The sequence below is a fragment of the Sesamum indicum genome, linkage group LG4 (genome assembly GCF_000512975.1).
Source record: "Sesamum indicum cultivar Zhongzhi No. 13 linkage group LG4, S_indicum_v1.0, whole genome shotgun sequence".
NCBI lineage: Eukaryota > Viridiplantae > Streptophyta > Magnoliopsida > Lamiales > Pedaliaceae > Sesamum > Sesamum indicum.
The window spans coordinates 11,025,546-11,045,835 of record NC_026148.1 but is presented as its reverse complement, the minus strand read 5'-3'; the positions used below and the strand labels follow the sequence as shown (position 1 = coordinate 11,045,835).

The 20,290-nt window shown below is 35.2% G+C and overlaps 3 protein-coding genes across 4 annotated transcripts in view; 2 read left to right on the top strand and 1 right to left on the bottom strand.

Moving 5' to 3' along the window:
• On the top strand, positions 1,159-6,052 carry LOC105160618 (leucine-rich repeat receptor-like protein kinase TDR). The gene is made up of 2 exons (XM_011078084.2): positions 1,159-4,236; positions 5,478-6,052. The coding sequence occupies exons 1-2, from the start codon at positions 1,542-1,544 to the stop codon at positions 5,894-5,896; spliced, it is 3,114 nt and encodes a 1,037-aa protein (XP_011076386.1). The 5' UTR covers positions 1,159-1,541; the 3' UTR covers positions 5,897-6,052.
• LOC105160735 (QWRF motif-containing protein 7) lies at positions 8,466-11,264 on the bottom strand. Its single transcript, XM_011078214.1, has 5 exons — positions 10,659-11,264; positions 9,784-10,020; positions 9,388-9,477; positions 8,958-9,017; positions 8,466-8,525 (listed from the first exon to the last, which is right to left on the bottom strand). The coding sequence occupies exons 1-5, from the start codon at positions 11,262-11,264 to the stop codon at positions 8,466-8,468; spliced, it is 1,053 nt and encodes a 350-aa protein (XP_011076516.1).
• The window catches only part of LOC105160617 (structural maintenance of chromosomes protein 6B), a 16,191-nt gene continuing 10,271 nt past the window's right edge, over positions 14,371-20,290 (top strand). Inside the window, exons 1-10 of one of the 2 annotated variants that reach the window (XM_011078081.2) lie at positions 14,371-14,700; positions 14,840-14,945; positions 15,571-15,704; positions 16,294-16,349; positions 17,305-17,391; positions 17,613-17,933; positions 18,411-18,530; positions 18,967-19,101; positions 19,819-19,895; positions 20,020-20,095. In XM_011078081.2, coding sequence (XP_011076383.1) covers positions 14,544-14,700; positions 14,840-14,945; positions 15,571-15,704; positions 16,294-16,349; positions 17,305-17,391; positions 17,613-17,933; positions 18,411-18,530; positions 18,967-19,101; positions 19,819-19,895; positions 20,020-20,095 — 1,269 coding nt within the window. In that variant the 5' untranslated portion in view covers positions 14,371-14,543. Of the gene's footprint in view, positions 14,701-14,839; positions 14,946-15,570; positions 15,705-16,293; positions 16,350-16,875; positions 16,909-17,304; positions 17,392-17,612; positions 17,934-18,410; positions 18,531-18,966; positions 19,102-19,818; positions 19,896-20,019; positions 20,096-20,290 lie in introns of those variants that run through there. The other variant, XM_011078083.2, reaches the window with a different exon arrangement.

Below are 20,290 nucleotides of genomic sequence, written 5' to 3'. Positions count from 1 at the left end.
ATTTAAAAAAAAAAAAAAAAAAAATTTCTTCTTCTTGATCATGGGCCATCATATAATTGTCATCACATGAAAGTAAATCCTGACAAGGCACCTGATAATCATACCATTGATTATATTTGTGATAAACATATCTATTGTCCACTGGCTAAATAGAGCGCGTTTGGGCGAACTTACAAGTTTTTAAAATATTTTATAAAATATTTGATAATATTTTTAGAAAAAAAAAATTATAAACTTAGGAGATTACAGGCTCTTCAAAGAAAAGATAAGTAGTTGCCCACTTATTTTAGAATCTTAATAAATTTCTTAGGGTGCATTTTTTGAAAAAAGAATTTCAAATGGATTTCGTTTGAAAAGAATTTAAAATCTATCAATATTCAATAAAATATAGTTAAAATTCAGAATGAAGGATTTGAAATCCTTTACATGTAGAATTACCCAGATAAATTCAAGGGATTATTTATTAAGCATTTAAATTCATAATTTCAAATTATTCGATTCAAATACAACTTCAAGTTATTTACAAAAAAATTATTTGATAAACTTATTTAATTTTAAAATAAGATGTAACATCTAATAAGTTTTAAGCTTAACCAAACACTCCCTTAGCCTAAAACCAAAAGATTTTGGTACAATTTTAAGGGAGGTGGTCCTGCTCATGCCCCAATTTCATATGCAAGCCAGCTTTAATTTCATCTTCTACCAAAACACAAAGAAAAAGAAAGGAAACATGAGAAAAGAAAAGAGGGAGCAAATTATGATTCCAAGAATAAGAGAGTAAGGGCGTTGTCACGCTTTGTGCCCACAAGCCAAGCCTGTCCGAAGTGAAAATTGTCTCTAAACCTATCGAGTATACAATAAAATTCAGCTATGAACAACTCGTTTGGACGAATATACTTGAATTTTTTCGTCGAAACTTATAAGATATTCACTTTATTGATTTTTAGTTTAGAAGGGAATATGAGAGGGAGAGTGGTGGGAAATTGTAATAACTTTCTTGGATCCTGCAACAAACATTGCCCTTATTGTGCCCATATTTATCAAATTGCTGCTGGGCCAAAGATAAAGGAAACAAGGAATGATGAAAAGTGGGGAGAGGGTGAAAACAAAAGAAAAAGGGGAAAGAAATCCAAGAAAACTAAAAGTATAGTAGAGAGAGAGAGAGAGAGAGAGAGAGAGAGAGAGACAAAGGTGAAATACAGAAGAAAGCAAAAGAAGAACAAACTGGGACTTGTTATTGTGTGTAGTTGCTGCTGCTGCTGCTGCTCTTGTAAGAGTTTGGAAGTTAGAGATGATGAAAGAATAGCATAGCACTATTACTTAGTATAAGAGACACTAGTTTTGTTTTCTTTCATTCTTCTCTCTCTCTCTCTCTCTCTTCATGCCAAAAACCGCAGCCCACTGAGAGAATTGGTAATCATCATGAAACCCCCTTTGCACCAGAAAAGCAAATCCAACCATCAAAACCTTCCCCACCTTAAATTTACTTCTCTTAACACATCACATTTCTCAGTCATTTCCACCACCAAAATCCCAAAACCATGAACAACCCTTTCTCCCTCTTCCTCCCAGTAGCATTCATCTCTCTATTCTTGATCCTTATTGGAGCATCGTCATTAGTTGTCTCCACCACCACCGCGGTGGAGGTGGCAGCCGCCTCGTCTCCTCCTCTCCAACTTTTGTCGCTTCTTTCGATAAAATCGTCCCTCGAAGACCCTCTAAACACATTCCATGATTGGGATCCTACAACAGCATTTTCCAGGCCCGGATTCCAGCCCGTCTGGTGTTCATGGCCCGGCGTAAAGTGCGACCGCAGAACAAACCAGGTTACGAGTTTGGACCTGTCGGGCCGTAATCTTTCGGGCAGCATACCGACTGATATCAGATATTTGTCCCATCTGCATCATTTGAATTTGAGCAAGAATTCCTTTGTTGGCCCTTTACAGGCTGCTATTTTTGAACTGCCGAACCTCAGAATACTCGACATCAATCACAACTTTTTCAATTCAAGTTTTTCACCTGGAATCTCTAAGCTCAAGTCTCTCACGTTTCTTAACGCTTACAGCAACAGCTTCACGGGCCCGTTACCGGAAGAGCTCATCTACCTCAGGAATCTTGAGTACCTCAACCTCGGAGGCAGCTACTTTGAAGGAGAAATTCCTTCAAGCTATGGTAAATTTTCCAAGTTGAAGTCTCTGTACTTGCATGGGAATTCTCTGACGGGCCGGATTCCAGCTGAGTTAGGCTTCTTGAATCAGCTCGAACATATGGAATTGGGTTACAATTCATATAACGGCGGACTGCCTGCTGAGTTTGCAAGCTTGTCAAATTTAGTATATCTTGATATCTCATCAGCAAATCTGTCTGGAAATCTTCCAGCTGAGTTGGGAAGATTGAGGAAGCTGGAGATACTGTTGCTCTTCAGAAACAATTTATCAGGGTCGATTCCGGTGAATTGGGTTCAGATGGAATCAATACAGATTCTTGATTTATCAGATAATAACCTGTCAGGTGAAATTCCTGGTGAATTCTCAGCTTTGAAGGAGCTAAACACATTATCCTTGATGAACAATAACTTGACAGGTGAAATTCCAGAAGGAATTGGTGAGCTTCCCAACTTGGAAGTCTTGTCTTTGTGGAACAATTCCCTTTCAGGAAGTTTACCTCAAAAACTCGGCTCCAACGCTAAGTTACAACGTCTTGATGTCTCTACAAATTCCCTCACGGGCCCAATTCCTCCGAATCTTTGCCTCAGCAACAAGTTGATCAAACTCATGCTCTTCTCGAACCAATTTGTGGGTGAGATCCCTTCTTCCTTAGCAAATTGCACGGCCTTGTCCCGTTTAAGGATTCAAAACAACAGCCTCAACGGCACGATACCGCTTGGATTTGGCTCCTTGCCGAATCTCACTTACTTTGAGTTAAGCAAGAACAGATTATCGGGTCCAATACCGAAAGATCTTGGAAATGCAGTGAAGTTGGAGTTCTTGAATATATCAGAAAATCCATTCAATTCCGAGCTGCCTGATAACATTTGGAATGCTCCGAGTATACAGATTTTCTCAGCAAGTTCTTCAAATCTCAATGGCAAGATTCCAGATTTCATCGGTTGCAGAAGCTTTTACAAGATTGAGCTAGACGGAAACAATCTCAGTGGCAGCATTCCATGGGATATTGGCCACTGCGAGAAGCTGATTTGCCTGAACTTACGCAGGAATTCTCTGACAGGAATCATACCCTGGGAAATTTCAGCACTCCCTTCCATTACAGATGTTGATTTATCGCACAACTTTCTCACAGGAGCCATTCCTTCGAATTTCAACAATTGCAGCACTTTGGAGAACTTCAATGTCTCATACAATCAGCTGACGGGCCCTGTACCCTCATCGGGCTTAGTCTTTTCAAGTCTTCATCCATCTTCATTCTCCGGGAATGAAGGGCTTTGTGGCGCAATTCTCAATAAAACTTGCCGGACGGAAACGCCGGAAGCCGGGGCGATGGACGTCCCACGGCAGCCCAAGAAGACCGCTGGGGCCATTGTCTGGATCATGGCGGCAGCATTTGGTATCGGGCTTGTCATTTTAATCGCGGGCAGCCGATGTTTCCGCGCCACATACGGCCGTAAATTCGCCACGGACCGGGATGTCGGTCCATGGAAGTTGACTGCATTTCAAAGACTAAATTTCACGGCTGACGATGTGCTAGAGTGTCTCAATATGACCGATAAGATCATCGGAATGGGGTCCACAGGAACTGTATATAAGGCCGAGATGCCCGGTGGCGAAATCATAGCGGTCAAGAAGCTATGGGGGAAGCACAAGGACACAATCAGGAAACGAAGAGGAGTCTTAGCCGAGGTCGATGTCTTAGGCAATGTTAGACATCGTAACATCGTGAGACTATTAGGTTGTTGTAATAACAACCAATGCACGATGCTGCTGTACGAGTACATGCCTAACGGGAGCTTGGACGACTTATTACATGGCAAGAACAAGGGTGACAATTTGGTGGCCGATTGGGTAATCAGGTACAAGATTGCGCTAGGGGTAGCGCAAGGGATATGTTATCTCCATCACGACTGTGACCCAGTAATCGTCCATCGTGACCTGAAACCAAGTAACATACTTCTGGATGCTGAAATGGAAGCACGTGTGGCCGATTTTGGAGTCGCTAAGTTGATACAAAGCGACGAGTCAATGTCCGTTATTGCTGGATCCTATGGCTACATCGCCCCAGGTATCCATTCTTGAATTACTCTTATTTTTCATTTTCTTTGTTAAATTTTGACTTATAACTTATGTTCTTTACTCTTGCCTGACAATATTTGAAATATTGTTGCTATAACATTGACTTCCATTTTAATTCTTTAGCATATATATATATATAGTTTCTTGTGTGGGGTGGGGATGGGGGTGGGGGGTGGTTTGCATGCTTTTCTTGTTGGGCTATTTGGTGGTGTTGGTTTTAGTTGGTGGTGTAGGGTGACGAAATCTGCGTGCATAATGTGATGAGTAGAGTGTCTTTTGCGGTTGATCAGGATAATGCCCTTTGTCTTCTACCTTTGTTTAAACAAATAAAACATGACCTCCATCACCACCAAGAATTTGCTCCCTTTCCACGTCACATACATACATATATATATATATATATATATTTCAAAATCGAATCTTTTTTAGATATTTGCCGCCAAAAAATAAAAATAAAAAAATCCCTCTACCAAAACGAACAAATTAGGATAGTTTATGATGGAATTAGATTATACGTGTAAAAAAATTAAAAAGCATCAAATTTTAATATTCATTATCTTAAAGTCCAACTTGATATACCACATATATGCATGGGTCTAGCTACTTGAAGGAATGTTATTACTCAAATCAAATTAATTACATGATAAGTATGATACACTTATTATATGATTCGATATCTTTCTTGAATTATGCACAAATAATATTAGAAGTATATTAAACTTTTTATATAATTAATTTAAATTTGATCAAACATAATATTTTTAGTTGAAATACTTTTTCAAATTCAAACCAATGGTGGTAGAGTAGTGCTCAGAATGGCATTGGCGTGCAGTAGAGTAAACTAGAAGCGTGGTGGAGCACACCCCCCACCCCACCCACCCCCACTTCATTCTTGTTTGTTTCCTTTTCTCCTCTTTGTCGCCCTGATTTACTACTGTTTCAGTGCATTCTCCACTACCACTGCGCGTGAACTCCCTTTCTTTTTTCGCTTTTATCATATATACCTCGGACCCACACCAAGATTTTCTCTATTCGTTTAATGATGTCTTAAACCTTTCTTTAGTTTCAATAATTATTACATCCCTTGACTTGGGACTCATTATTTTCAAGCTTCTTACGTCATTTGGGTACAATTAAATTGGCCAATACAAATACTTTGTTCCTCTGAAGATAAGTTACAAGCTCGAATTCAATATAATTAGCAGAGTTTTTTTTTTTTTCTCGGTGCAGAATATGCGTACACATTGCAAGTTGACGAGAAGAGTGACATTTACAGTTATGGGGTGGTGCTGATGGAGATCCTAACGGGGAAAAGGTCGGTTGACGCTGAATTTGGAGATGGGAACAGCATTGTGGATTGGGTGCGGTCGAGGATTAAGACCAAGAATGGTTTGAGTGATGTGTTGGACAAAAATGCTGGTGCGTCGTGTGCTTCAGTAAGGGAGGAGATGATGTTGCTCCTTAGGGTTGCCTTGCTTTGCACGAGCCGGAACCCTGCCGACCGGCCCTCGATGAGAGATGTTGTGTCGATGTTGCATGAGGCCAAGCCCAAGCGGAAGCTGCCCGGGACCGGTGGAGGGGCTGGCAGTGACGGTGTGGTTGATGGTGGAGATTTTCTCGAGCCACAAAAACCGGTGGTGGAATGTTAATATATTTGAATTTCAGGGTTTATCTTTTATTTTTGAGTTGGTTTTGGGTTTTTATTTTTCTTTTTCGGAATTTTTAAGATTATGGGAATTGGTATAGAAGAAGTTGATTTAACGTTTCGATTTTATTAATGAATTGTTCTAGTGTTTACATATTTACTAACTTTGACTATGCGCATGGAACGGACACTCGAGTTTTTCGGTTGGAACACACAAATCTTGGGAACCAAAATTTATATACATCAAAAGCCATATGTATGATAAAGAAAACTGGCTCTATTTATCCATAAATGGCTACAAAATAATAATGTCTGAACCCATTTCGAAAAACACTTAACCAATGTGGTAGCTACCCATTTTACTGATTTTGGGTAGTCTTTTAAAAGTTGTGCATAGATTTAATGTTTTCTAACTCTATTTTAAACTGCGAAAAAATTAAGATTTATGTGTTTTCTGTTTGGATTGTCTCAATCCTATTCTGTTTCAAACCATACTCGAGTACGTATGTACTCATGGTGATCAACTAATCATTTCTAGATTTATCATTCACATGAAACGTACGAATAGGGATATCTATAAATATTCGTCATTTTTATGCTCTAAGTGCAATTTTTGCTGTACTAATATTTATTATGACCTTAAGTATTTCTCCTTTTACGAGTTGTTTAACTTAGACATTATAAAGCTATAACCGGGTCTGTCTAGTGTGGTTCTTTTAGGTTTTTACCTTATAATAGGTACTCTTTTCTATCAGGTGGAATCTGAGCGTACTCACAATATTTAGGAGCATATTTCATGGAATGATATAATCCCAATTTAATATAAAACTACACACATCATTATTCTATATTCCGAGTTTACATGTTAATAATAAAAAATATCTAAAACGAATATGTTCACCATATCAAATTATGGCCCCGCCCTCACTCTGCACTAGGTGTTGAATGGTCGACACGTACATGTCAAAATCTAATCCTTTCGCGTGTAAATCTCAAATCATGCATATATATAATTATATATATGCTTTGTTTCTCTTAATTCTTTTTAAACCAAAATATAAGTAAAAAACATTAAAGTCTCAACTCTTTTTTTCCATCACTTTCACTTTCTTACATCCACATTATATTCCAACACAAATACATTTTTAATTTAGGGTTGAGAGAGATGAGGTTGTTGGTTGGAGAGCCCAATCCGGATGTCTCAATAGACATTAATCAACACTAGATCAATAATTTAAAAATTGGGGTCAAAATCAATCAAAATAGTGACAAGAAATTGGATCATGGGATGCCATCAATTATTATTATTATTATTATTATTATTGTAATTGAATTTTTTTGCTCAAAGTAAGGGGAGCAGTCAAAATGGATCATAATAGAGCTGCAAGAAATTAATGATGTTGTGTAGTCCATGCGCGGGATCAAGTGCTCAATAATCATACCACTTTTGGTTTTCAAACATGATGTCCATAGTTGCCCCTTGCTACTGCACAAACCATCATGCCTTGGATCACCCATTCATGTTATATATGAGATAATTGCGCTCTAAAATTGAATGAAAATTAATATTTATTCTTCATTAACTTATTATTGACTTATTACACGTTAAATAAGTCTTTTTTTCTGATTAAATTATTCTTATAACAGTAAAAATTTACCTCCTCACACGTATTAACGTGTGAAGATGTATAAGGTCATTTGATCATAAAAGTATTTATTTGATTTGCAATAAATCAATAATAAGTCAATTTGAGTAAATATAGATTTTTATCTAATTTTTTTTGTTAATATCAATAAATTTGATTAATTTTGAACAATGGTGGACTTATTTATTAGATAGAAGCGAATATCAAAAATATTAAGTATAATGTCCAAACCACAAGAGATCTATACGTAGATACATGAAATCTCAGGGGAATGGAGTGTAATTATCCCTATATATAGTCTTACTAGTTCCTGATTTTGGAGAGAAATAACTTTTTAAAATTAATGCATCTTAGATTTATTGATAAGATTTTTTTCAATTTATAAAATATTATTTATTCCAATTAACACCCTAAAAGAGTTACTCGCCCGTTGAAAATATAAATTAATTTGTCTTGATAAAAATGAACATTACTACAACCTTGTCAACACTTTTGTAAGCAGTCAATAAATTAAACTCCATTTTTTAGAATTCGTGCTGGGTTAAAATTTGTCAAAAACAAGTTTGTTGACAAGTCAGAACAGATATTGGGAAGAGTTTTTATAATATTATATCAATTTCGTCTTTAAAAAATTGGGTTTCTAAACTGAAGTTGATCGGTGCACTGTTGGGCAAAGTATTGTTCGCTCTCACTTCGTGGAAGCCTCATCGGTTTGTACTTAAAAAGACATCTCGCTAGGGAGAGAGACCTTAAGACTTATATGCTACTCAAACTCAACGTTTGCAATTAAGATAGATTACGTGCCTATATCAAATATGTACAAAATCTATTATAACATCTCAAAATTATTCCCCAAAAATTTAGATGTGCAAAAATGAAAGAGTAAAGCATTATGGATTACATGTAATTTGATCAACCAAATAAACCCTATCCATTCACTTCCTGGACGAGTTGAATGTGATGCACTCTCAAACTTTTCTCTTGAACCTGCAACACCAAATATGAATGTCAATTTTGAATCAAAGTTAGGTCAATAACTTATAAATAAAATTATAGCAATTTATAACACGTCTCGTAATTTATTTTCATACAAATATTTTTTTTTCTTACAAAATGATTGAAACATAAAAGACAACAAAAAATTCTTAGTCGAATCAACCAATCACAGAGCAAACATATGACACTTGCTTTGTGATTAGTCACTTTTTCTGAGTTGTACATCAATCACACGACAAGTATTATACTTGTCATATAATTGATTCAAATTCGACCGAGTCAGGTTCGGGCAAAAATTTCTCGTATATAACTTGTGAATATCTCCTAAACAAACACAGTGCATTTTCATAAAATGGGCTTTTGGGCCAAACTTATTGGGCTTGGACTTGGTGGAAGAAGATGAAGCAGGAAGTGTAAAATTACCTCTAGAGATGCAACCATGCTCACCCTATTCTCCAATTCTTGAAAGAATTGCTTCTGTTGCTTTAGCATAATAGAGAGTTCCGTCAGAAGAAAACATGTTCTCTCAACCTTGTGAACCACAAACACTACCACTGTATTAGTTTGTGCATCAATCATCTCCACAACATAATGTAACATTCATCATTATATATATAAGGTAAAATAAATTACACCCACTTTCCTTAAAATTTGATATAATTATAAATACCTTCTTGTTATTTAAAAAGTTACAAATACTTTCTAATTTTACCGTGTCTCATCGGAGGTAAATCATTCTTCATTTTCTTCCCTTTTTTTTTTAAAAATATAACATCCATGATCAACTATGGATTTCAAATAAGAGAACCTAGTCCTCATCACAATTAAAAATGAAATAGAATCATCACAATACCTGTGAATGCATGTCCAAAATCATTGCTTCGATACCTTCCATCACTCCCATGGCCATCGACATGGCATCATACACAGACATTACATCTCCCTAAGTAAAACAATATGAAACAAGAATTAACAAATATATTGAATCGTAATAAAAATCCAAGTAAACATGAATTTTCATTCAAAATTTATTTTGTTCATATTTGCAGATTCCACGAATTAAAAAATTTATTTATTTGGACGGAACAAACGTCAATTATACTAAATATAATTTTCAAAGCTTTAGGAGATAGTGGTGTAACTAATAAAAGAGCATCCATTCTTATCGATTGAGCCAGGACATAAAATTGTTTTGGGGTAAGTGAGTGTGTATATATGAGTAAGAAGGCGAGAAGAAAGTATAAGGTACCTCAGCATTTTGGAGAAGAGGAAGGCAAATTGATATGGCGGATAGTTTCCTGACCACTCTGCCGACAGCCTCGACGTTCTTGGGCTCAAGTCTCGACCACTCATTGAGCAACCCCATTTCTGAGTTCATTACATGATACAGTTTGAGTTGGCGTTTGAGCTTCTGAATAAGTACTCGCTTCTCCATCATTAAGTTTCTCATCATCGAAATTCTTGCCCACACATTCAACAACTTTTTCTGCATTTCCATAATACCCCACATCAACCAAACTTCCTTTATTTACTACTCATTCATTCAAATTCTTAATCCATTTTAGTCCTTAAATTTAAAAAAATATCATATTTGTCTTTATTTTGGGCAGAAAAAAGTATTTCCACCCGTATTGGTGCTTACTTAAGAGTTATTCCCACGAGTCCCAGTGGTGCCAACAAAATATAGAGATAAAAAGTAATTGCGAGAAAAATGACTGTAGTTTATATGTTTTTATGTCAAATCGACATATAAAGAAAAAAATCACAAATATGATAGTTGAAGTTACATTAAGTTTTGTGGTTGTATATCAAGTTAACATGTGGTTGACTTATAATATTTAATTAAATTTTATTTTATCATTTTAACATATTGATGGAATTATGATAATTGATATGGCAATATTTAAACGAGTGTTGACAAAATATTAATTATTTTTAATTACATTGACATTTTAATTATTAAAATGATAAATTACACTTTTAGTTATATTTATTTTATTATTATTTAAAAAATTATATGTACTTTCTGATATTGAAGATGATCAGATAAAAAATTTTCTGAGACAGTCCAAAATAGGAACTACCAACGTACATAAATCGAGAAGTTGAGCAAAAAATGAGTACCTGAGCCACTCTCTTGACGGCAGCCATTGACGCCTCAGCTCGAGCATTCGCGAATCTCCACTGCAACAGCCTATTGTACGCCACGCGGAACCGGCGGTACTCTTCTTCCAATAAAGGCGAAACTTTCTTCTGCCGGAAGTACTTCAGAACCCCACCCACACCCCCGCCACCGCTTTTCACTTCCTGTTTCATCAATTTCTCGTAGCTCGCCGGAGACTTCGGCACCGGAGCCATCGCCACCGGCGCCGGAGAAGAACAAGGCAAGGACCTACCGGGGGACAACGCCCATGCAGATGGAGAAGTGGAAGCCGATCGCGTTCTCCTTGGCACCTCTATCTTGCTCATAGTACGCGGCAGAAACCTAACTAAACCTCCGTCTTCGATGGCGTCAGCCGCCTCCTGCTTCCACTGTGTTTTCTTCGCTGAAGTCCGAGAATTTTCTACCCTTTTGGAGGTTCTGGAGTATCTCGTCGACGTCAAAGCATTCGTTTTAGCAGGTGAAGAGTACTCCACCGCCTTACTTCCGCTCTTGCTCCGGAACAAGCGGGGGGAATAGCCGTCGAGCCCGGCGGCGTGCTGATGCCTGCGAGATTGTGATTTCTCCATGTTCAAATTCAAAGGTGATGTAATTTTTCAACAGTTGAGAGAAATATATAGAATCCATGGACGTGGAAATTAATATTAATTCTTACCTAACATGAAGTTATAAATCAGGAAGAAAGTTGGGAGCACGTCGGTGTACGGGCGACGGCTTTCCGCCATGTTTGAGATCAAGGACTCCACGAAGCTGATTAATTTATGGGAAAATTTCACTTTGCCCCCAAACGAAATGCATATTTGTCAATAAGCCTCCTATAAAGCAAGAAAAAGCACTGTGACCCTATAATCTTTTTAGCATGACCACTTTTCCCCATCAATTTCCACACCATTTTTTAGCACTTCAATCCTTTAAAATTGATTTATTTATGCAATTTGTGGCCTAAGATACTTTTTCAAGGAATTAAAATCCCAGATAACGTAAATGGAAAATCTTAGTGAAAATATAAAAAAAAAACTCTTAAAATTTGATTGTAAGAATAAGCTTAAAATGTTTGTATTAATTTGGAGTTTTCAATAACTTTATTACTCTTGTGATGTAGGGGCAAAATGGAATTTTATATGAACGCTTTGAATGGGCAAGATCCATGCTTTTTCAGTACGCCCATGGTCCGTCATGTTCTGAAACCTAGTATGCACGATTCATGATGATTGTTCAATTATTTTTCATTATTAAATTACTTACAACCTGAAAATATTTATAAAAACGAGCATTCATGTCTCATATACAACTTTTGACATCATAAATATTCTTATTAGATTTTCTCTTATTCAGACCTTACTGATTTACATATGGAGGGCTATAAATTAGTTTTCCCAATGTTGTTCTCACTTATTATTTTCGTACAAGACACACAACTGTATTCTTAACTTAACTAAGCATGTCCAAATTTTAAATAGCTTTTAAAAATTTAAACTCACGTCACTGTGGAATTTTTAATTTAGGTGTTATGTATATTTTCAGTGACCTTATTTTTATAACATTTTAGATTTTATATATATATTCCGAGAATGATAATTATGAACAACACTTTTATCGTGATGTCGTCCTGAATATTGTAGCACATATATGTGCAATTATATAGTCTAATATAATTAACATAATTAGAGAATGTCATGGTTATTTGGTATCACCTAGGAAAATACAGTAAAATCTCTATAAATTAATAATTTTTGGACCATAAAATTTTATTAATTTAAAGAGATATCAATTTATTAATAAATTAATATTTTATTAATTAAAAAGAGACTTTTTAAATTCAGCAAATTTAGTACATATGTATTGAAAATATATGAATTCATATATGTAACATTGATTGTATTCATACATCAATCAATTATTTGTAACTAATTAAATATATTCATGTATAATATCAATTCATTGTATACAATTAACTATTATATTCATAACGCATGTATCAATTCATTGGAATTACTTAAATATACATGTTTATGTTAATTCGTTGCACATAAATAACTATTATAGCCAATTAAATATATTCATGCATGATGAATGAAACATATACTATATAAATCTCAATATGAAAATAAAATAATTTATAACACCTAACCATGTCTTCTCATATAAAAGGCATCACAAAATCATCCATGAATGATCAAATGCGTAAAGCATTACAGACTTCATATTTTAGCAAGTTATCATAATATATTTATAAATGTAATATTAATGAATTATTAATTTAGAGTCTTAATGGGACCTAATATTTATAAAGAAATTTTTTAAAAAATTATTATCTTATCGAATTTGATGATTTTTTACAAAGGCCCAAGTCGGGTCAAGAAGATTTTATTATTTTAAAGAGTTTATTAATTTATAAAGGTTTTACTTTAATGCAAATACATTAAGGATTATTTTTGGATGAGAAGAAATATATATACATCTCAAAACATGTATGAACAATGAAGATATAATTACACAAAACCCCCATGTTATGTAAAATTAGCTAAAAACTTTATTGTATAATTGAAATAGGTAAAAAAACTCTATGTGTTATGTAAATCCCAAAAAAAGCCCCATTTTAGTCTTAATGAAAAATATGAAATACGCACAATGTACTAAACTTGGTAGTTGTGCGAGTATTAATATTGTCTTCTTAATTTTTAACAATAAATGCAGTGGGAAATGACAAAAATACCCCATTTAGACCAACATTACACTTTATCATTAAAAAAATAGAAATTAAATAAAAGCTTTTAATTTGATGTTAGGTAATAATTGTATATTATTAACTAAATTAAAATTATTATTTAAGTTAAATATATTTTAATAGTTTGTATTTATTTACAGAGTATATCAATTTAATATCAAAATACCAAAAAAGTTTTTTTTTAATTATATTATTTACTATAAATAATATTTAAATCAAATTTATCATTATATGTATTCAACATAAAAAATTAAACTTATATGTAAATAAAATATAATATTTTTTAATTCAATTTTTATTGTTAGAAAATAATGTGAATTTTTTTCTCTTTTTTTTTTTCTTCCGCCTCTAACCCTGGAGTCGACTGTCGACAACCACAAATTAGGACCTGCGACGGTGACGAGTATCTTCTGGTGAGGGATTGCACCCTTATGTTGCATGGGTAACATTACCATCACTCAGAGATTGTCGTCACCACTGAAGCAACGATCATTTATCGATGCTGCTTCGCTTGTATATGTATGCACACATTATATATCATAGATATATAATTATGTATATGTGTAAATAAAAAATATATTTATATACTTATACAGTTTATATATTTTTATCATTAAAAATCAATGACTTTTAAAATAAGAATATATTAAAAAAAGAACAAAATTTTAACACGTTAAAGAAAACAAACGGTGGGGGATTGTGTGCATTATTTTAAAAAATACACAACTCTTTTTGCTTATTTTATTAATAAAGGGAGTTTTCAGTTAATTTTGCATAACAACGGGAGTTTTATGTAATTACGCAATAATCAACGTATTGTAATGTTATATGGGTATAAATTATATATTTTTATGATTTTTAGTTAATCTTTTGGAATGAAATTTTCTAATAGCAGGTAACCAACATTGCCAAACACGGCCTTAAATATTTGTTCCCGCCCATTCTCCCCCAGAGTGACTGAGTGAGTGCTCTGTAGCCTCTCAGTCAGTCGCTGCTACGCGCCAAGAGAGAAGCAGAGGGAGCCCCACCAAATTCTCTTGCTTTTCTTCGTCACGCTCGTTTCTTCTTCTCCCTCAAGAGCAAAACTAAGGCCCCAAAAGCCTGAAGCTTCACAGCTTCAATGGCGGATCCTAGGGTTTCTACCGGTCCAACCCATGTCCCGAACCGTCCGCAAGCCGGTATCATATCCAGAATCCGCCTAGAAAATTTCATGTGCCACAGCAATCTCGAAATCGAGCTTGGCGACTGGGTCAATTTTGTCACTGGTCAAAATGGAAGTGAGCTCTCCATTCTCTCTCTCTCTCTCTCTCAAGCCCACGAATGCACTCTCCCCTGTTCTTGGATTATGCTTATGTATATATGCTCTTTTTTTCTTTATTTCAATTGTAATCTTTATAGGAATTGTTTCATGTGTAGGTGGGAAAAGTGCTATATTGACGGCGCTCTGTGTAGCATTTGGGAGCCGGGCTCGTGGCACGCAAAGAGCAAATACAATGAAAGATTTTATAAAGACTGGCTGCAGGTTTGGTTTTATGTCAGACAAAAAATACCATAAGTATTTTAGGATGGTTGGTTTGTTATAAAGTTAGAGATTTATGTTTAGAATGCATCAAAAGTTTGAAATTAAGGTTTTGCTTGAAAAAGCATTGCATGTGTGTGCATCAGTGAACTTGCTAGTTTATGTGTATTCTTCCTTCGTTAACGATTCAATTCCATATTTCTCTTTCTTCTACAGGGTGTTGGCTGAATGAAATATCCTTTTCAAGCTCACACATCATGCTAGGGAAGATGTTGGTGTCATGAAATCACTTGCTTGTTTGAATTGAAAGTTATCTTTTCATCATCTTTTTCCAAGTTGCTTTTTGATCTTCTTCTCTAATTTAGTCCCTTTGTTTCACCTGTCTAACAAGTGAAATTGATGGGTGACCCCCTAGTGGAAAACTCATGGAACACCTTTGAGTTATTTTATGCCTATCATGCATCTCAGTCTTTACAACGGGCTACTTATCTTTTACATTTCCTTAAACATCATTTTGCTGGAATTCAGTTGGTAAATTACTTTTTGCATGATTTATTATTAAATTGTGTGATAAGCCTCTTTTTCTCCATGTTTCTGGATAAGATGGTTTACTCTTACTCATTTGCAGCCATGCACTTGTTCAAGTTGAGATAAAAAATCAAGGAGAAGATGCTTTCAAGCCAGAATTGTATGGAGACTTCATTATTGTGGACCGTAGAATTTCAGAATCAACAAGTTCCATCATATTGAAAAACAGTCAAGGTTTCATTCACTGGGTCTTTGCTCTTATTTACTTCGGTTATCCAGGACCACAGAATGCTTAATATCTCTAGAGAATCAAATGTTGCTTCTACATTCCGAAAAATGTAAAAGTGATATGAGAATTTGAATTCGTGCCATTATTACTTTACTTTCAGTGTCGTGCTTCTCTGTGTTTAAGTGCTTTAAGAAATCAGCTTCCCGTCGTCCATGTTTTATCACAAGAAAGTTACAGTTTTATGAATGAAAGCTCCTGATGAACTTTGGTACAGTTTTATGTCTGAATAGAAGTTCACTCCCATGTATGTTCCTTGTGACAGAGTAAGGTTATAGTGGTTGGTTATAAACCTGTATTATTCTATCACCATCCTGAATCAATACCGAAAGAGGAATGATGCCAGACTTTTATTACCATGTGAATAGATAGTACTATAAAATTTTTATTCTTTCTGGAATTCCTGGCGTTTTGGATTGCTTTTGTTTCCATATTTGGAACCATCATCCCTCTTTTCTTTATGTTTTACCGTTTCTATTTGTTGAGAACTTGCATAGTTTTTATTCTTATGACTCCTTCTAATTGCCTGTTTTCCAGGTAGGAGGGTTGGTACCAGGAAGGAGGATCTTCGTGAGATTGTAGAACACTTCAATGTGAGTGTTACGGACCACTTTCATATCTTCATCTATTCATCAAAAGAGCAAACTTCTGCTTTTACTACTCTCTGCAAATTTTACTTCCTTTCCCTTCATTTATATCTTGGACGGCCCTACTTTTATGCTTGATGCATGATATGGACATTGTTTCTTTGCCCCTAATTCAAATACTAGGTTATGTTTTTGGCTTCCTATAATGTAAAAGTATGCAAAAACGCATGCTTCTTAAAAGGAAAAAGTATCTTAGTGCATCCAACATGGTAAAGTATATTAATAAATGATATATGGAGCACCTCATTAACATTTAATGTTGCATAAATAAGGAATATATATACTTGTGATTATTTCCTGTAATTTTATTTTATTCCACCTATTCTATTATTGTCCTTGAGATTGGAGGACTTCAGCACATTATATCCTGATTTCATATACTTATTTTGTGGTCAATGCTTTCTAGCTACTGAAATTGGTTTATTAATACAAATTTGTGCTGAAAACTTTAGTGTAGTTATCCTTGCGGGAAGAAGGAGAAAAGGGCAGAAGTTAGAAGCAAAAGGTGTGGGAAAGCAATGTTATGCTCCTCTGTTCTAAGTCGTATTGTGTTGAGCCCATATAGGGAAGGTTGTGAAAGAAACTAGTCTATGAGTGTTCATATTTTGAATGCCAAGTAGGAAATTGAAAGGAAAAGTATACAGCTACTTGGTTGTCCATTTGGGCTATATGTTCTTCAAGTCATTTCTTTCTATCAGCTTTCTATAGCATGTCTTGTGCCACTAGAGATGGCTGAGAAAGAACCTGGCTTTTGGCCTATATTTCGTTGGTTGGCTATTTTCTGATCTTTTTATGCTGTTATGCAATAGCAACAATGCAATGTTTCATACTTTTTCCCCAAAAAGTTGTAATTTTTTATGCTTAAGCACGTTTGGTAGTGACTTGTGCTTTTGCTATGTAGATTGATGTAGAGAATCCATGTGTTATCATGAGCCAGGACAAGAGCAGAGAATTTTTGCATTCTGGGAATGCAAAAGATAAGTTCAAGGTACAAAGTAACTTCCTCTAACTTCAGCAATCAGGATGTTTAACCTGAAAAAGTTCTTCTGTACACTTGGCAAGTGCTTATATTCTGCCGTATACTCTTTTTTGCCCATTCATTTGTGAACCATTAGCATATTTTTTCATATGGTGAAGTATTGCACTATTCCGTGATCAAGCTTGATGAATAAATTTTGTTAAAGCCAGCAACTAACACCAGTTTCACAGTTCTTTTTCAAGGCAACTCTCCTTCAACAAGTGGATGATCTATTAAAAGGTATTGAAAAACAACTACATGATGCAAAGGCCCTGGTTAATCAGTTGGAAGAGTCACTGAGACCGATATTGAAGGAACTGGATGAATTGCAAGAAAAGATCAAAAGTATGGAATTTGTGGAGGAGATATTACAGCAGGTGCAGTTGTTGAGAAAGAAACTAGCTTGGTCATGGGTATATGATGCTGACAGAAAACTTGATGCGCAACATAAATTGATCGAAAAGCTAAAAGGAAGGATACCCAGCTGCCAAGCACGGATTGACAAGCAGCATGTAGGTTGCTTGATGTAGCTCTCATGGAAATTTCTTATTTTTCGTCTCCACAGTGTAAAAGCATATTCCAAAAACATCTTATTTGTTTAACTTATGTTCACTGAGGCATGAAAATTGGCTAAGAGGGAGGCTACGGAAGTTATTGCATTGGTTTTTAGGGCATTATGTGTGGGTATTGAAGGATATATGAGGGCTAAAATGCCCTCTCTATGCCCTCATTATGGAACCCTGATCGGAGTAATGGATAACCTCAGTAGCAATGGGGGGAAAATCAAGCACCTTGTTCTTAGGAGTGTATTCGTTGGGAAGTTCTTATTTCCAAGGGCATGATAAGACAAAGGGGGTTGTTAGTGCATCCAGACTGCCAGTTCGTTTGACCCCCATTTTCTTGTACCAAATTTGATCTTAGTGGTTGGTTCTATGGAATTTGATAGAAAGGCTTGGTTGACTGGAAAATTTTGTTTGCTTGATTTGCAGCACAAGATGGAAGAATTGGGCGATAAATTGTCAAAAAAGAAAAGTCAGATATCTAATATGATAGAAAGGACATCTGAAGTGAGAAGCATGAAGGAGGATTTGAAGCAGAACCTTTCTATGGTGAGATGGTTAATGGGTATTTTGCATTTTCTGAATTCTAAAAGTATGTATATCTATGTGGCTTATCCTAGACAGTGAATTAGCTATTTCTTATTAGTTTTCAAAGACTTAAGTGTATCCTTTAGTCGTTTCTCCCACTTTTTATAGTACTAATTGTTTCATTTTCCTCAAAATGATCTTGCATTCTTCCCTTGTGAGGAAAGCCATTGTCTCTGTGTACAGGAAAACTACAATTTTCTTCTGGTCTTTTGCCCCTTCTCAAGTTCAAAATTTGACAAAATTCTTTCTGCATCTATTTCATTGTTTATTTATCTTGTGATTAAGTGCTCACAACTCGTTTTCTTATACATTCATGTGTTATAAGTTAAGTTAATTACGGTTTATAGTGGTGTTGCAATTACAATTAGGATCCTCATGCCCGAAGCTTTTATCCTAGGCTGTGAAGGAGAGACTTGAGCTAGAAAGTGAACAAAATCGCAGGACTAGGCAAATCCAGAAGATGGTTGAACGGGTCAAATTGCTTGAGCAACAGATTCATGATTTGCATGAGCAGTATATGAAAAATACACAGGTAATATGCCTACTTTACATCTTTTATTTTACTCACTGACGTATGATAGTGGAAACTCTGAGTCCGTTCTCTTTCCGTGAAGCTTATATGGGAGCTTGGGAATTGTTTTCAGGTGTATTTGAATGATTTGATGTATCTTTTGACTTAGAATCCATGTATATGATGATGGTATTAACCAGATATGATGTGCCAAATTATATGAATGGATAGCCTTATTACGTGTTTCAGAATATTATCTTTGATGGTTAAACTAAATGTGATAGATAAAAAGGTTGATTTTACTTTTGACCTTGATTTTTTCAATTTGATCACCGGTGAGGTAAAGTTGCTTTGTTTCCGAGTTTATGCATCTCAAGTATTTTTGTTTTCTAAAAATGTACAATCCCCAATGGTCAAATCCCGCATGGTAAAATGAGGATGTAATTGCCAATTTGTTTAGGTAAAAACTGAAACAAAAACTTAATTTTGAATTCGTGTATGAAGATATTTGATGAATATGAGTTAAAGAGGCTTCAAGTTTTATGTTGGCACTAGACATCTTCCAGCGGAGAAATACACAAATGGTTTTTGTGCTTAAGGATAAAACAACTTTAACATTTATGATGCATCACCTCAATTTTAATGTTCTCAAGATTGATAGTCATGCATGTAAGCCAGTTTAACATATATTAATTTACAATTAGCGAGTATATGCCATTAATATCTGATTGGCCATAGGCTGAAGAGAATGAGATGGAGGAAAAGCTCAAGAAACTCCAAGTTGAAGTAGATGAAGTTAATGCTAACTATCAGAGGTAGCATTTCAAATATCAATCACATTGATATGCGTGTGTCTTTATGCTTTTTTCCACTTTGAATCCAATGATCTGAGTAAATGATTATCGTCTTGTTCTTTTTGATGGGTCTGATTATATTCAGATTGAAGGAAGAGGAGGATGAAATGGCACAAAGGATAGCTATGCTAGAAAATGAAATAGTAAAAATTACCAATCAGGTATAGAAACTATATCATACTTTTTTAGTCTGATGGTATCTTCATGGTTCTTCAACTTCTTGTTCATACCTTTACACCATACTGCATGCGCTTCCCCTTCCTCTTCCCACCCAGGAGCAGCAAAAAAGAATTAGAAAGCATGAACTGGCAGTAGATATATTTGAAAAATACTGAACAAATATTGCTGATGTCTTC

What these genes read in the sequence shown, in the direction of transcription:
- LOC105160618 (XM_011078084.2), top strand. Translation starts at nt 1,542, where the DNA reads ATGAACAACCCTTTCTCCCTCTTCCTCCCAGTAGCATTCATCTCTCTA. An exon ending in CTATGGCTACATCGCCCCAG is followed by an intron (nt 4,237 to 5,477) that starts GTATCCATTCTT and finishes TTCTCGGTGCAG; the next exon opens with AATATGCGTACACATTGCAA.
- LOC105160735 (XM_011078214.1), bottom strand. Translation starts at nt 11,264, where the DNA reads ATGGAGAAATCACAATCTCGCAGGCATCAGCACGCCGCCGGGCTCGAC. An exon ending in CCGTCAAGAGAGTGGCTCAG is followed by an intron (nt 10,021 to 10,658) that starts GTACTCATTTTT and finishes ATGGAAATGCAG; the next exon opens with AAAAAGTTGTTGAATGTGTG. An exon ending in TTTTGGACATGCATTCACAG is followed by an intron (nt 9,018 to 9,387) that starts GTATTGTGATGA and finishes ATTATGCTAAAG; the next exon opens with CAACAGAAGCAATTCTTTCA.